Genomic DNA, 15,409 nt, shown 5'->3' with positions numbered 1-15,409 from the left:
CCTTTGCCAGGAAATGAGGAAGGAAGCCAAAGAGCTATAGATGTTTTGATAAATGATGCACTGCACAATGGACTATTGATGCTGTAATGCAGCTGCTGCATATAATGACTAGGCATTAGAAGGTCCTTCCCAGTAGAAGGTATACTGTAGGAGAGGTCCTAAGAGTCATACCTAGTAGAGGCCTATACTGTAGGAGAGGTCCTAAAAGTCATACCTAGTAGAGGCCTATACTGTAGGAGAGGTCCTAAGAGTCATACCTAGTAGAGGCGTATACTGTAGGAGAGGTCCTAAGAGTCATACCTAGTAGAGGCCTATACTGTAGGAGAGGTCCTAAGAGCCATCTCCTGTAGAGGCCTGTAATGTAGAGGAGATCCTAAGAGCCATCTCCTGTAGAGAACTATACTGTAGGAGAGGTCCTAAGAGCCATCTCCTGTAGAGGCCTATAATGTAGGAGAGGTCCTAAGAGCCATCTCCTGTAGAGAACTATACTGTAGGAGAGGTCCTAAGAGCCATCTCCTGTAGAGGCCTATAATGTAGGAGAGGTCCTAAGAGCCATCTCCTGTAGAGAACTATACTGTAGGAGAGGTCCTAAGAGCCATCTCCTGTAGAGGCCTATAATGTAGGAGAGGTCCTAAGAGCCATCTCCAGTAGAGGCCTATACTGTAGGAGAGGTCCTAAGAGCACTCCCCAGTACTGGCCTATTCTGTAGGAGAGGTCCTAAGAGCCATCTCCTGTAGAGGCCTGTAATGTAGAGGAGATCCTAAGAGCCATCTCCAGTAGAAGCCTATACTGTAGGAGAGGTCCTAAGAGCCATCTCTTGTAGAGGCCTATACTGTAGGAGAGGTCCTAAGAGCCATCTCTTGTAGAGGCCGATCTGTCGGAGAGGTCCTGAGAGCCATCCCCAGTAGAGGCCTATACTGTAGGAGAGGTCCTAAGAGCCATCTCCTGTAGAGGCCTGTAATGTAGAGGATATCCTAAGAGCCATCTCCAGTAGAAGCCTATACTGTAGGAGAGGTCCTAAGAGCCATCTCTTGTAGAGGCCTATCTGTCGGAGAGGTCCTGAGAGCCATCCCCAGTAGAGGCCTATACTGTAGGAGAGGTCCTAAGAGCCATCTCCTGTAGAGGCCTATAATGTAGGAGAGGTCCTAAGAGCCATCTCCAGGAGAGGCCTATACTGTAGGAGAGGTCCTAAGAGCCATCTCTTGTAGAGGCCTATACTGTAGGAGATGTCCTACAAGCCATCTCCAGTAGAGGCCTATCTGTCGGAGAAGCCCTGAGAGCCATCCCCAGTAGAGGCCTATACTGTAGGAGAGGTCCTAAGAGCCATCTCCTGTAGAGGCCTATAATGTAGGAGAGGTCCTAAGAGCCATCTCCAGGAGAGGCCTATACTGTAGGAGAGGTCCTAAGAGCCATCTCCTGTAGAGGCCTGTAATGTAGAGGAGATCCTAAGAGCCATCTCCAGTAGAAGCCTATACTGTAGGAGAGGTCCTAAGAGCCATCTCTTGTAGAGGCCTGTAATGTAGAGGAGATCCTAAGAGCCATCTCCTGTAGAGAACTATACTGTAGGAGAGGTCCTAAGAGCCATCTCCTGTAGAGGCCTACAATGTAGGAGAGATCCTAAGAGCCATCTCCAGTAGAGGCCTATACTGTAGGAGAGGTCCTAAGAGCACTCCCCAGTACTGGCCTATACTGTAGGAGAGGTCCTAAGAGCCATCTCTTGTAGAGGCCTGTAATGTAGAGGAGATCCTAAGAGCCATCTCCAGTAGAAGCCTATACTGTAGGAGAGGTCCTAAGAGCCATCTCTTGTAGAGGCCTATCTGTCGGAGAGGTCCTAAGAGCCATCTCTTGTAGAGGCCTATACTGTAGGAGAGGTCCTAAGAGCCATCTCCTGTAGAGGCCTATAATGTAGGAGAGGTCCTAAGAGCCATCTCCAGGAGAGGCCTATACTGTAGGAAAGGTCCTAAGAGCCATCTCTTGTAGAGGCCTATACTGTAGGAGATGTCCTACGAGCCACCTCCAGTAGAAGCCTATACTGTAGGAGAGGTCCTAAGAGCCATCTCTTGTAGAGGCCTATCTGTAGGAGAGGTCCTGAGAGCCATCCCCAGGAGAAGCCTATACTGTAGGAGAGGTCCTAAGAGCCATCTCCTGTAGAGAACTATACTGTAGGAGAGGTCCTAAGAGCCATCTCCTGTAGAGGCCTACAATGTAGGAGAGATCCTAAGAGCCATCTCCAGTAGAGGCCTATACTGTAGGAGAGGTCCTAAGAGCCATCCCCAGTACTGGCCTATACTGTAGGAGAGGTCCTAAGAGCCATCTCCTGTAGAGGCCTGTAATGTAGAGGAGATCCTAAGAGCCATCTCCAGTACAAGCCTATACTGTAGGAGAGGTCCTAAGAGCCATCTCTTGTAGAGGCCTATCTGTCGGAGAGGTCCTGAGAGCCATCCCCAGTAGAGGCCTATACTGTAGGAGAGGTCCTAAGAGCCATCTCCTGTAGAGGCCTGTAATGTAGAGGAGATCCTAAGAGCCATCTCCAGTAGAAGCCTATACTGTAGGAGAGGTCCTAAGAGCCATCTCTTGTAGAGGCCTATCTGTCGGAGAGGTCCTGAGAGCCATCCCCAGTAGAGGCCTATACTGTAGGAGAGGTCCTAAGAGCCATCTCCTGTAGAGGCCTATAATGTAGGAGAGGTCCTAAGAGCCATCTCCAGGAGAGGCCTATACTGTAGGAGAGGTCCTAAGAGCCATCTCTTGTAGAGGCCTATACTGTAGGAGATGTCCTACGAGCCATCTCCAGTAGAGGCCTATCTGTCGGAGAAGCCCTGAGAGCCATCCCCAGTAGAGGCCTATAATGTAGGAGAGGTCCTAAGAGCCATCTCCTGTAGAGGCCTATAATGTAGGAGAGGTCCTAAGAGCCATCTCCAGTAGAGGCCTATACTGTAGGAGAGGTCCTAAGAGCACTCCCCAGTACTGGCCTATACTGTAGGAGAGGTCCTAAGAGCCATCTCCTGTAGAGGCCTGTAATGTAGAGGAGATCCTAAGAGCCATCTCCAGTACAAGCCTATACTGTAGGAGAGGTCCTAAGAGCCATCTCTTGTAGAGGCCTATACTGTAGGAGAGGTCCTAAGAGCCATCTCTTGTAGAGGCCTATCTGTCGGAGAGGTCCTGAGAGCCATCCCCAGTAGAGGCCTATACTGTAGGAGAGGTCCTAAGAGCCATCTCCTGTAGAGGCCTGTAATGTAGAGGAGATCCTAAGAGCCATCTCCAGTAGAAGCCTATACTGTAGGAGAGGTCCTAAGAGCCATCTCTTGTAGAGGCCTATCTGTCGGAGAGGTCCTGAGAGCCATCCCCAGTAGAGGCCTATACTGTAGGAGAGGTCCTAAGAGCCATCTCCTGTAGAGGCCTATAATGTAGGAGAGGTCCTAAGAGCCATCTCCAGGAGAGGCCTATACTGTAGGAAAGGTCCTAAGAGCCATCTCTTGTAGAGGCCTATACTGTAGGAGATGTCCTACGAGCCACCTCCAGTAGAAGCCTATACTGTAGGAGAGGTCCTAAGAGCCATCTCTTGTAGAGGCCTATCTGTCGGAGAGGTCCTGAGAGCCATCCCCAGTAGAAGCCTATACTGTAGGAGAGGTCCTAAGAGCCATCTCCTGTAGAGAACTATACTGCAGGAGAGGTCCTAAGAGCCATCTCCTGTAGAGGCCTACAATGTAGGAGAGATCCTAAGAGCCATCTCCAGTAGAGGCCTATACTGTAGGAGAGGTCCTAAGAGCACTCCCCAGTACTGGCCTATACTGTAGGAGAGGTCCTAAGAGCCATCTCCTGTAGAGGCCTGTAATGTAGAGGAGATCCTAAGAGCCATCTCCAGTACAAGCCTATACTGTAGGAGAGGTCCTAAGAGCCATCTCTTGTAGAGGCCTATCTGTCGGAGAGGTCCTGAGAGCCATCCCCAGTAGAGGCCTATACTGTAGGAGAGGTCCTAAGAGCCATCTCCTGTAGAGGCCTGTAATGTAGAGGAGATCCTAAGAGCCATCTCCAGTAGAAGCCTATACTGTAGGAGAGGTCCTAAGAGCCATCTCTTGTAGAGGCCTATCTGTCGGAGAGGTCCTGAGAGCCATCCCCAGTAGAGGCCTATACTGTAGGAGAGGTCCTAAGAGCCATCTCCTGTAGAGGCCTATAATGTAGGAGAGGTCCTAAGAGCCATCTCCAGGAGAGGCCTATACTGTAGGAGAGGTCCTAAGAGCCATCTCTTGTAGAGGCCTATACTGTAGGAGATGTCCTACGAGCCATCTCCAGTAGAGGCCTATCTGTCGGAGAAGCCCTGAGAGCCATCCCCAGTAGAGGCCTATAATGTAGGAGAGGTCCTAAGAGCCATCTCCTGTAGAGGCCTATAATGTAGGAGAGGTCCTAAGAGCCATCTCCAGGAGAGGCCTATACTGTAGGAGAGGTCCTAAGAGCCATCTCTTGTAGAGGCCTATCTGTCGGAGAGGTCCTGAGAGCCATCCCCAGTAGAGGCCTATACTGTAGGAGAGGTCCTAAGAGCCATCTCCTGTAGAGGCCTATAATGTAGGAGAGGTCCTAAGAGCCATCTCCTGTAGAGTCCTGTAATGTAGAGGAGATCCTAAGAGCCATCTCCAGTAGAAGCCTATACTGTAGGAGAGGTCCTAAGAGCCATCTCTTGTAGAGGCCTATCTGTCGGAGAGGTCCTGAGAGCCATCCCCAGTAGAGGCCTATACTGTAGGAGAGGTCCTAAGAGCCATCTCCTGTAGAGGCCTATAATGTAGGAGAGGTCCTAAGAGCCATCTCCAGGAGAGGCCTATACTGTAGGAGAGGTCCTAAGAGCCATCTCTTGTAGAGGCCTATACTGTAGGAGATGTCCTACGAGCCATCTCCAGTAGAGGCCTATCTGTCGGAGAGGTCCTGAGAGCCATCCCCAGTAGAGGCCTATACTGTAGGAGAGGTCCTAAGAGCCATCTCCTGTAGAGGCCTATAATGTAGGAGAGGTCCTAAGAGCCATCTCCAGGACAGGCCTATACTGTAGGAGAGGTCCTAAGAGCCATCTCCTGTAGAGGCCTGTAATGCAGAGGAGATCCTAAGAGCCATCTCCAGTAGAGGCCTATACTGTAGGAGATGCCCTAAGAGCCATCTCTTGTAGAGGCCTATACTGTAAGAGAGGTCCTAAGAGCCATCTCCATTAGAGGCCTATCTGTAGGAGAGGTCCTGAGAGCCATCCCCAGTACTGGCCTATACTGTAGGAGAGGTCCTAAGAGCCATCTCCAGTAGAGGCCTATACTGTAGGAGAGGTCCTCAGAGCCATCTCCAGTGGAGGCCAATACTGTGGAGAGGTCCTGAGAGCCATCTCCAGTAGAGGCCAATACTGTGGAGAGGTCCTGAGAGCCATCTCCAGTAGAGGCCAATACTGTGGAGAGGTCCTGAGAGCCATCTCCAGTAGAGGCCAATACTGTGGAGAGATCCTGAGAGCCATCTCCAGTAGAGGCCAATACTGTGGAGAGATCTCACATGATGACACAGAACTACGTGACACTCACTTTACACTGATTATGTTTCAAATTGCATTATTGATTTTTAGAATGCTCTCACTGGATGTCCTTAAAGCCAAATCTAGCTGCACTCTAGAAGTACAGGTAACTGCCAAAATAAAGGAAAAATCAAAATAATAAAGTGTACACTGAGTGCACAAAACATTAGGAACACCTTAATATTGAGTTGCACCCCCTTTTGCCATCACAACGGACTCGATTCGTCAGGACATGGATTCTACAAGGTGTCAAAAGCGTTTCACAGGGATGCTGGCCCACGTTGACTCCAATGCTTCCCACAGTAATGTCAAGATGGCTGGATATCCTTTGACCATTCTTGATACACACAACACACTTTTGTCTTGCCCATTCACCCTCTGAATGGCACATATACACAATCCATGTCTCAGTTGTCTCAAGGCTTAACAAGGCTCCCTTCATCTACACTGATTGAAGTGGATTTAACAAGTGACATAAAGAAGGGATCACAGCTTTCACCTGGAGTCACCTGTTCAGTCTATATCATGGAAAGAGCTGTTTTGTACACTCAGGGTATTTTAATAGGGCGTTGGGGCACCACGAGCCAGAACAGCTTCAATGCACCGTGGTATAGATTCTAGAGGTGTCTGGAACTCTATCGGAGGGATGATGCACCATTCTTCCATGAGAAATTCCCTAATTTGGTGACTTGTTGATTGTGGTGGAAAACACTCTCAGGCACCACTCCAGAATCTCCCATACGTGTTCAATTGGGTTGAGATCTGGTGACTGAGACGGCCATGGCATATGGTTCACATCGTTTTCATGATCATCAAACCATTCAGTGACCGCTCATGCCCTGCAGTTGGGGCATTGTCATCCTATGGGGGCATAGCCATGGTAGCCAACATAGTGGCCTGTATAGCATTTTTAAACATGACCCTAAGCATGATGGGATGTTAATTGCCTAATTAACTCAGGAACCACACCTGTGTGGAATTCCCACCTTTCAATATACTTTGTATCACTCATTTACTCAAGTGTTTCCATTATTTTGGCAGTTAACTGTAGCTTTCCATGAAATCTGATGGTTCATGCCAGACATACATACCCACTGGGCAAAAACTGGTTTAATAAACGTTGTTTCCACAACATTTCAACAACAAGAAAATATATTTTGATGACATTGAATAAATGTGGAAAACTGATTGGATTTGAAAAAAGTAGAAGGTAATTGAATCTTATTTTATTCACCCAACTTTTAACCTATATCCAATGACATGGTGAATTTTTTTGTTGATTTCACATTAGTTGACAACTCGACCAAATGTGAATCAAAACTAGACGTTTAACTGACGTCTGTGCCCAGTGGGGAGGCAGTCTGGAAGGTTTGTTCAAGAACTCAAAAGTGTATTTCTCGACCTAGTTGGAAACATAATGCAAATACCAGAGAGCCCTTAACAGCCTGAGAAGTTTGACAGGCAAATTACTTATGTTGAAGTGTTGTGTTTGTGTTTGTGTTATGGCCATCACAAACATGTAAACTCAGCAAAAAAAGAAACGTCCTCTCACTGTCAACTGGGTTTATTTTCAGCAAACCTAACATGTGTAAATATTTGTATTAATATTTAACAACTGAGACATAAACTGAACAAGTTCCACAGACATATGACTAACAGAAATGGAATAATGTGTCCCTGAACAAAGGGGGGGGGGGGGGGGGGGGTAAAATCAAAGTAACAGTCAGTATCTGGTGTGGCCACCAGCTGCATTAAGTACTGCAGTGCATCTCCTCCTCATGGACTGCACCAGAGTTGCCAGTTCTTGCTGTGAGATGTTACCCCACTCTTCCACCAAGGCACCTGCAAGTTCCTGGACATTTCTGGGGGGAATGGCCCTAGCCCTCACCCTCCGATCCAACAGATCCCAGACGTGCTCAATGGGATTGAGATCCGGGCTCTTCGCTGGTCATGGCAGAACACTGATAATCCTGTCTTGCAGGAAATCACGCACAGAACGAGCAGTATGGCTGGTGGCATTGTGATGCTGGAGGGTCATGTCAGGATGAGGCTGCAGGAAGGGCACCACATGAGGGATGATGATGTCTTCCCTGTAACGCACAGCGTTGAGATTGCCTGCAATGACAACAAGCTCAGTCCGATGATGCTGTGACACACCGCCCCAGACCATGACGGAACCTCCACCCCCAAATCGATCCTGCTCCAGAGTACAGGCCTCGGTGTAACGCTCATTCCTTCGACAATAAACGCAAATCCAACCATCACCCCTGGTGAGACAAAATCACGACTTGTCAGTGAAGAGCACTCTTTGCCAGTCTTGTCTGGTCCACTGGTCCAGCGACGGTGGGTTTGTGACCATAGGCGACATTGTTGCCGGTGATGTCTGGTGAGGACCTGCATTTACAACAGGCCTACAAGCCCTCAGACCAGCCTCTCTCAGTCTATTGCAGACTGTCTGAGCATTGATGGAGGGATTGTGCATTCCTGGTGTAACTCAGGCAGTTGGGGTTGCAATTCTGTACCTGTCCCGCAGGTGTGATGTTCGGATGTACCGGTCCTGTGCAGGTGTTGTTACACAAGGTCTGCCACTGCGAGGACAATCAGCTGTCATTCCTGTCTCCCTGTAACGCTGTCTTAGGCGTCTCACAGTACGAAAATGGCAATTTATTGCCCTGGCAACATCTGCAGTCCTCATGACTCCTTGTAGCATGCCTAAGGCACATTCTCACAGATGAGCAGGGACCCTGGGCATCCTTCTTTTGGTGTTTTTCAGATTCAGTAGAAAGGCCTCTTTTAGTGTCCTAAGTTTTCATAACTGTGACCTTAATTGCCTACAGTCTGTAAACTGTTAGTGTTTTAACGACCGTTCCACAGGTGCATGTTCATTAATTGTTCATGGTTCATTGAACAAGCATGAGAAACAGTGTTTAAACCCTTCACAATGAAGATCTGTGAAGTTATTTGGATGTTTAACTAATAATCTTTGAAAGACAAGGTCGTGTAAAAGGAATGTTTCTGTTTTTGCTGAGTTTATTTTGTACAGAGCTTCATAATGTTGAATCTGGTCACAGTTTGTGACTATTATACTACCTCACCCTTGATGAAAACAAATTCAGAGGAACATGGAACAACTACAAGCGATCTGTTCTCAGGGAAACCCCTGCAGAATGGAAATAATGCAAGATTAGTGAAACATAAAAGGATTAGTTAACAACCCAGAGAAGGAGCTACATTTCCTCATGCTGACCTCTGTGATTGGACAATCCTATGTGATCAGAATGACCCACTTTCATTATATAAGCCCCACATCTGCCCTAGCTATTGCCAAAGATTATATTGACAAGATAGTCAAGTGACTGCTCTCTAACAATGGAAATACGTCAATCGCATTTACTTATAAAGCCCTTTATACATCAGCAGTTGTTGCAAATTGCTTAAACAGAAACCGAGCCTAAAACCCCAGAGAGCAAGCAATACATGTCCTCAAAGATGAAGGCAGGCGAGATCAGGTCTGACCATTCTAGCCAATGAGAGGACATATACGTGCTTCAACAACAGGGCATAGAGATAGATAAGAGGACTCATCTTTGTATCTGTGCCATTATAGCGTCAGTGACAGCCTCAATGGCGCTACCCGTGCTATCTTTTTCATTGGCTGATTGACTTCGAAATCTTTGGAATCCACACCCAGTTGACTACTTTAAAATGGAAAAGTCCATGCTAAATGGGTTATATCATGAGTCCTCTAACTTCATGATAAAGGGCACAACTGCAGAAATGCCACATACGTCCACTTATATCATTGCATTTGTAACAACCTAACCATTCATTACGAAACTTATATTAAATCAAATAAGCCTCATGTAACAAATTAGCAATTATATTTTTTTGTTTACCAAATTTGACGTTCATTGACCTCCATACAAAAATTCCTCACTTCGTAGGCTTATTTAAGTGGACAGAGTTTGGGAGGACTAAAACCTCTCGCGTCACCACTCCCTCTCTGCTATTGCCGAAAATGTGACATGGCCACTGATTCTTAATGAACACAAGTTCATCACATATTATGATGTCATAATGTAATGAATGTCCCTACATGCCTTGGTTGCATCCCAAATGAAACACTATTCACTACTCCTGACCACTGCCACTACGGGTCATAGTGCACTATATAGGGAAAACAGTGCTATTTGGGATGCCAAATCTGAATTTGACTTTGATTAAACTATATTGTTTGTGAAATGCAAATCTGTGTGATTAGGAATAATTCCTAATTATGATTAGGAAATCTGTGTGATTAGGAATAATTCCTAATTATGATTAGGAAATCTGTGTGATTAGGAATTTGCTGCTCTCTGGAGATGTGGACACAAATGCACTACAGTAGACACATGCACTAATCAATTTTTTTATTCCATCTTTGAAAAACAACTTTCAGAATTGCTAGTTTAACAAAAAAGCCCAAATATAATGCAGGAGTCTCACGTTTGTTTGATAAAATAGCTGTAAAAACAGTATTTTGAACTCCAGACGTGCACAAGATTGTTTTATCATTTTTGCATTATACTGTATGTATTACTGCATAGTTTCTACGCAAAATTTGAAGTTTGTTCATTGTACACAACCTGACCCAACCCCACAATCAATCCAACAGAGTCCAGTTAACAAAAAACTAAAATGGAGAAATGATTTTATCCAAACAGAAATCTCATCCATTAGAAGAATAATAGACTGGTCACCATCACAATCTATCCAATAGATTGATCAATATATACATAAAAACAACGCTGCATCATTCGATTGTACCCTCGGACTCATGTCTCATTTTGTTCCGATTGTTTGGCATCTAAGAATCCGTACAGAAAGTAACCCAACTGAACACTGAAAATAGATCTCCATATTTTGTAATGGCCAAAATATTTTAAATTGGAATAATTCATTTCCAAAACAAAAGAACACCGAAAGCTTTTTAGAGCTACATTTCTATCCATTCTTTGCTTTTAATATTTCAAAAATATTGTGACTTTGTATACATATGGCTTTCATATAAAAAAAATAATAATTACAAAGAATTCTCTTGATAAGTCACCAAAACCTTTTATTTTTACAGATGGACTGTTTAGGACAATCTATTTCAAATACATTTCTCTCCAGTTCTTTACATTCTTTCTTTCCAGGACTTTGAGAAAATAAAAACTGTTGTATGAGTAAGATAAAATTTATAGTATGATAATTATCCTAGCATCATTCGGATGCTTAGTGATCACAAAGTGGTCATGAAATCTTGTATTTCTCAAACAGTAAACTATATTTGAATCAAACACAGGACATGTCTGATGTCGCTTTGGTTGAGGGCCATAAGCATGCCCTTCGTGGGAGTTACACATTAACTCGCAATCAGGGATGAACGTTTACTCCTTCCCAGTGATCCAAAACATTACTAATTAGGGTTCGACACGTCACCTCTGATGTCAATGTCAATATATTTCATTACATGTAGTCATTTCATGTCAGCAGACATTATGACTGAATATACCAGGTATCATGTGTGGGCCTCTAACCTAATTACAATTACTGACAATTAAGTGATGCATGTTTAAAGCAACAAGATGGGTTCTTTCGACGAGAAGAAAGGAAAGTGAAGCAGAAAACGCTTTAATTGAAATTTGTGAATATTTGGTTCCCCCTCCCCTCCAACCCACCCACCTCCACAAAATCAAAGTGTTGAGCTTTCGTAAAAATGAATGTCTAACCCCACTTTACCTTTAGTGTTTCAGACATAACAAGAAGACAGTCAGGTCATGCTCTGTGCACCCTCTACCACATCCCACCACCAGAAGAGACAACTTAACATCCCATACAGAACTACTATATAGGGAATAGAGTGCTATTTGGGACACATCCAGAGATTAAAATGCTTACAAATATCTAAATAACAGAAACTATAGATTGGGAGACATGGAATAGGCCTAAACGGACATATTTCTCTGACAGTATGGGTGTGGGGTCCACAACATCATAACACACGGCCCCTTCTTTCAATCCAAATGAAACAGCGGAGTAGGATTACTTGGTAAAGAGTTTTATGGATACTCAATTTCAGCCAAATACGAGAGACAGGGTAACAGTTATAAAAATGTAAAATAAAAAATGGGGATGAAGACCCTTCGTGCTTTATTCCAAAGCTTCTATTGCAGAAAGAAACCTTAGGCACTTCATAGTGTAATAGTATGAGAAGGCGCTTTATCTTGTGAATAAAACCACAAAACAAATCTCTTTGGGATGCAGTGACTAGTCTGGCTTGGGCATGTCTATGTGTGCTAAATTACAACTTGAGCAGTAGAACATCTCTTGCTAAATCCATCCAGTTTATGGCACCACAAAACCGCTGCCACCCCACAATGTGTACAACACCTGAGATATGGCAGTGAGTACCGTAGACCTTCTAGAACAACAGGCAATAACGCAAAGATCATTTATCAGACATACTTTTAAGTCTCAGTAATGTAGAAACATCTCACCAAAAATATAATACATTTTTAAATAATGACTTGGCAAAGTATGGAGAAAGGGCTAAAGGTGGGGGCTAAACTAGTGTGCATTGTGTTCACTCTTAGCAGCTTATACAAGTCCCCCAAGCTAACCAAATAATATGGCACCCAGAAGGCTTGACACAAAATGTGAATCATTTTAAAACAAGGCCTTGGTTTATCCACTATGGCATCCTTTGAAGACTAAATACCAGCATAGAATCACTCCAAATTTGCAACACGAAGTCTCAATCAGTCTGTTCATTTAAATGGTTTTTTTTAGTGTGCTAAAAGTTGAGCTGAATCAGCTCAAGTATCCTGTACCTGATGCAGCTCAGGGTGAATCAGCATAGAGGCAGGGTTTGTTACACCACTGCATTTACACCATGGGTGTGACCCCTTGGATTGTAATGATCCCTATTGGCTGAGGATATCTTCAGCAAATGAGAATGGAGAATTTCATGTAACTACAAGATACAGAGGCTGTTAATGTATGGCTGTTCTTCCTCAACATCCCAGACATTACAAAATTCATCATCTGTACTTCTAACCAACATATCCAACATTTAAAAGACATCTTAAAAATGTATAGAAAAGCGTAAAGATTGAAAAAGAACAACCATTTTCTACAAGGAACAAAGCTTTTTTTCCTTCTTTAAAAACAACAAAAAAGATTGAATTATTTTGTTCTTATACAGAAGGCACAAAGATGGAGATCCCTTGCTCCCCATGTAAGGTCTGGTCAAATGAGGTCATATCATCTTATGTACTGTAATGTCTAGTTATGTACTGACGGCCTTGGATCAGAAAGACCACCTGTTCAACTTTCAAAATGAATTTCCTGAAGTAATCAATCCATTCAGGAGAGAAAAGTCCTTAAAAACAGCCTATATAGAGGCAGTTGTACTAAGAAATTGAAATTAAATCACTGGATTTAGCAGTTTCCTTGCAATGCTTTAGAGTCCTTTGTCAACGTGTTTCTACAGAGATTATTGTCGAAGCAGAGAGATGATGTGCAGAGTCCATTGTTTTGTGTCACAATTAGTGCTATAAAATCAAAGTCTTGTTTTGGAGAAACAAAGACCTGGCCAGTCAGTGTGAATGATTGGATTAATAGTATGTGTTTGAGTTCCGATTTTAAAATGAGAAAAGAGTGAGCCACTTCGCATTGTGTTTGTTGGATTGTTTCCAGAACAGTTTTGCAGCACCAGCTAACATACTGAGGAGGAAGAGGACAGTAGGAGCGGTGGACAGCCGTCCAAACACACCGTTCAGGGGCCAAACAAACACACCGCCGAGTGTGTCTATGATACTAACACAGCACACAGAGTGTGTGTATGTAAGTAAGGTTTTGTTTTTTTCCGTCGGTTGATGGGTGTGGTCTGGCTGAGAGGGGGAGGCTCTGGCTTGTCAGAGGGGGCGTGTTGTGTCAGGGGGCTCGTAGCTGCTGCAGCTTGGCATAGACGTCGTCCGCCTCACTCAGCTCCTCAAAGACGGGTAGGAGGCTCAGCAGCTCAGTGTCCTCCAGGTCGTCAAACCAGGACACCACAGGCACCTGAGGAAACACAATCAGAATCAAACATTTACATTTTAGAGAAGGCTATTAATGAAGGAAAGACCCTTTCCTGCCACTCTGCAGTTGGGAAACATTGATTTCCACAGTTTAGACAAAACACACATTCAGAAAATAAAATTGGCATCATCAAATAGCTTAAAACAGGGAGATCACCTCAGTGATTCAACATTGGGACAGGCCAGTAAGTCCTTTGGAGTAAAGCTAAGAGAACGATTGGGCTAGGCAGCAACACTCACAGCATTCTCAGGATGGAAGATGTAAGAGGCGGGAGAGTTGTCAAGGATAAGGGTCTTGTTGAGCTGGCGGCCCAGGCGGCTCAGGTCCTTGACGTAGCAGCCCTGGTGGAACACACAGGACTCCCGAAAGAGACGCGTCCCGAACACACCACACTGATCCAGCAGGTCTGTCACTGGGTCTGCATACTGCAGGGGAGACAGAGGAAGGAGAGAGAAGAGAAAGAGGACAGGACATAAAGATAGAAACAGAAAGGTAGAGAGGGCCAGGTACGGATGTAAGACAGAGTAGTGTGTAAGGGGAGAGTGGTATGTTGGGTGGTAGACGACTGAACATAGAAAAAGTGGCAATTCCAGCTAACAGGCATATATCACCACCACCAGGGGGAGCAAATTGAATAAACACCAGGTAATTCTCTAAATCAACAGTAAAAGCAATGTTACCTTTGCAAGACTTGCAGTGAAGAGAACACACTCAAACAGCTCTCCCATCCTCTGGAGGAACTGGTCTACATGTGGCCTCTTCAGGACGTAAACCTGGGACACATCATAGCATGGCTATAAGCATCTGGCTAGGAGAATCAAGTACAGCTATCTAACAGCGACCATCTATGAACACTAGTCTATGTACTAACTGACTGAAGCAACTACACACACACACACACACACAACTCCAGTCCCTAAGGACCACAGTATCTATTGATCTTCAAATCTGATCAACCTTATTTACTGGCTAGTGATAAGTCTACTCACCTGGCTTAACAAGGCTAATGTTTTGGATAATTGAAAAGGCAACAGTGGGGGGGGGGACAGAGGCTGGTGAGCACAAGTGAATCCATCTTTCATCCACTCAACAACCTGGTTCAACATTTCAGAAAATAATAGAATGTGAACATAAAAAACATAACTGAACATGAATGTTAAAATAAGGGTTAGAAATGAGGCCTGCCTCCCGGTTTGGTCTGCCTGTTCTTTCCTTCTCATTCAGTCTGTGGGTTAGGGAAAGCGCGCCAGTATGTGTGGTTGTCCCAGAGGGCCATGTTGGAAGAGGTCAGCCGCCTCCTGAAACAAGTAATCGAGAATAGGCCGTGCTGGTGAGAAAAAGCCTATCCTGGATTACTTGAACCAGGCTGAGGCCAGGGAGCTGTGGTCAGTGTCCCGGGATGAGGAGGTCGGAGTGGGAGGCCTCGCTGACCCTTGGCTTAACTGTACTATACAGCTTCAAAATCTACTATATTCATCTTGACCATGGAAGAAAACACATTTATACAACAAATGTTCCATTTACACATGACTTTTGATTTGATGTATTATTATTATTTTTTAAGTGCTACATTTAAGAAGCGGTAGCGCTACTCCAATGGGCTGCAAAGTATAAAAATAACAACAGTGAGTCCCTTAGCAATGTCCTTGTTTTTGAAAGAAAAGCTATTTTTTTGTCCATTAAAATAACATCAAATTGATTGGAAATACTGTGTAGACATTGTTAATGTTGTAAATGACTATTTTCAAACGGGATTTTTTAAATGTAATATCT

General features: G+C 44.5%; 1 protein-coding gene across 1 annotated transcript in view; it reads right to left on the bottom strand.

Annotated features, from left to right (window-relative positions):
• Positions 1 to 9,927: 9,927 nt before the first annotated feature.
• The window catches only part of LOC135541827 (carboxy-terminal domain RNA polymerase II polypeptide A small phosphatase 2-like), a 29,424-nt gene continuing 23,942 nt past the window's right edge, over positions 9,928 to 15,409 (bottom strand). The window contains exons 6-8 of the mRNA XM_064968236.1: positions 14,317 to 14,409; positions 13,876 to 14,061; positions 9,928 to 13,618 (exon numbers count right to left, since the gene is read on the bottom strand). Of these exons, the coding sequence (XP_064824308.1) occupies positions 13,493 to 13,618; positions 13,876 to 14,061; positions 14,317 to 14,409 (405 nt within the window). The 3' untranslated portion in view covers positions 9,928 to 13,492. The remainder of the gene's footprint in view (positions 13,619 to 13,875; positions 14,062 to 14,316; positions 14,410 to 15,409) is intronic.

The sequence above is a fragment of the Oncorhynchus masou genome, chromosome 6 (assembly GCF_036934945.1).
Source record: "Oncorhynchus masou masou isolate Uvic2021 chromosome 6, UVic_Omas_1.1, whole genome shotgun sequence".
Lineage (NCBI taxonomy): Eukaryota > Metazoa > Chordata > Actinopteri > Salmoniformes > Salmonidae > Oncorhynchus > Oncorhynchus masou.
This window is presented reverse-complemented; position numbering and strand designations above follow the sequence as displayed.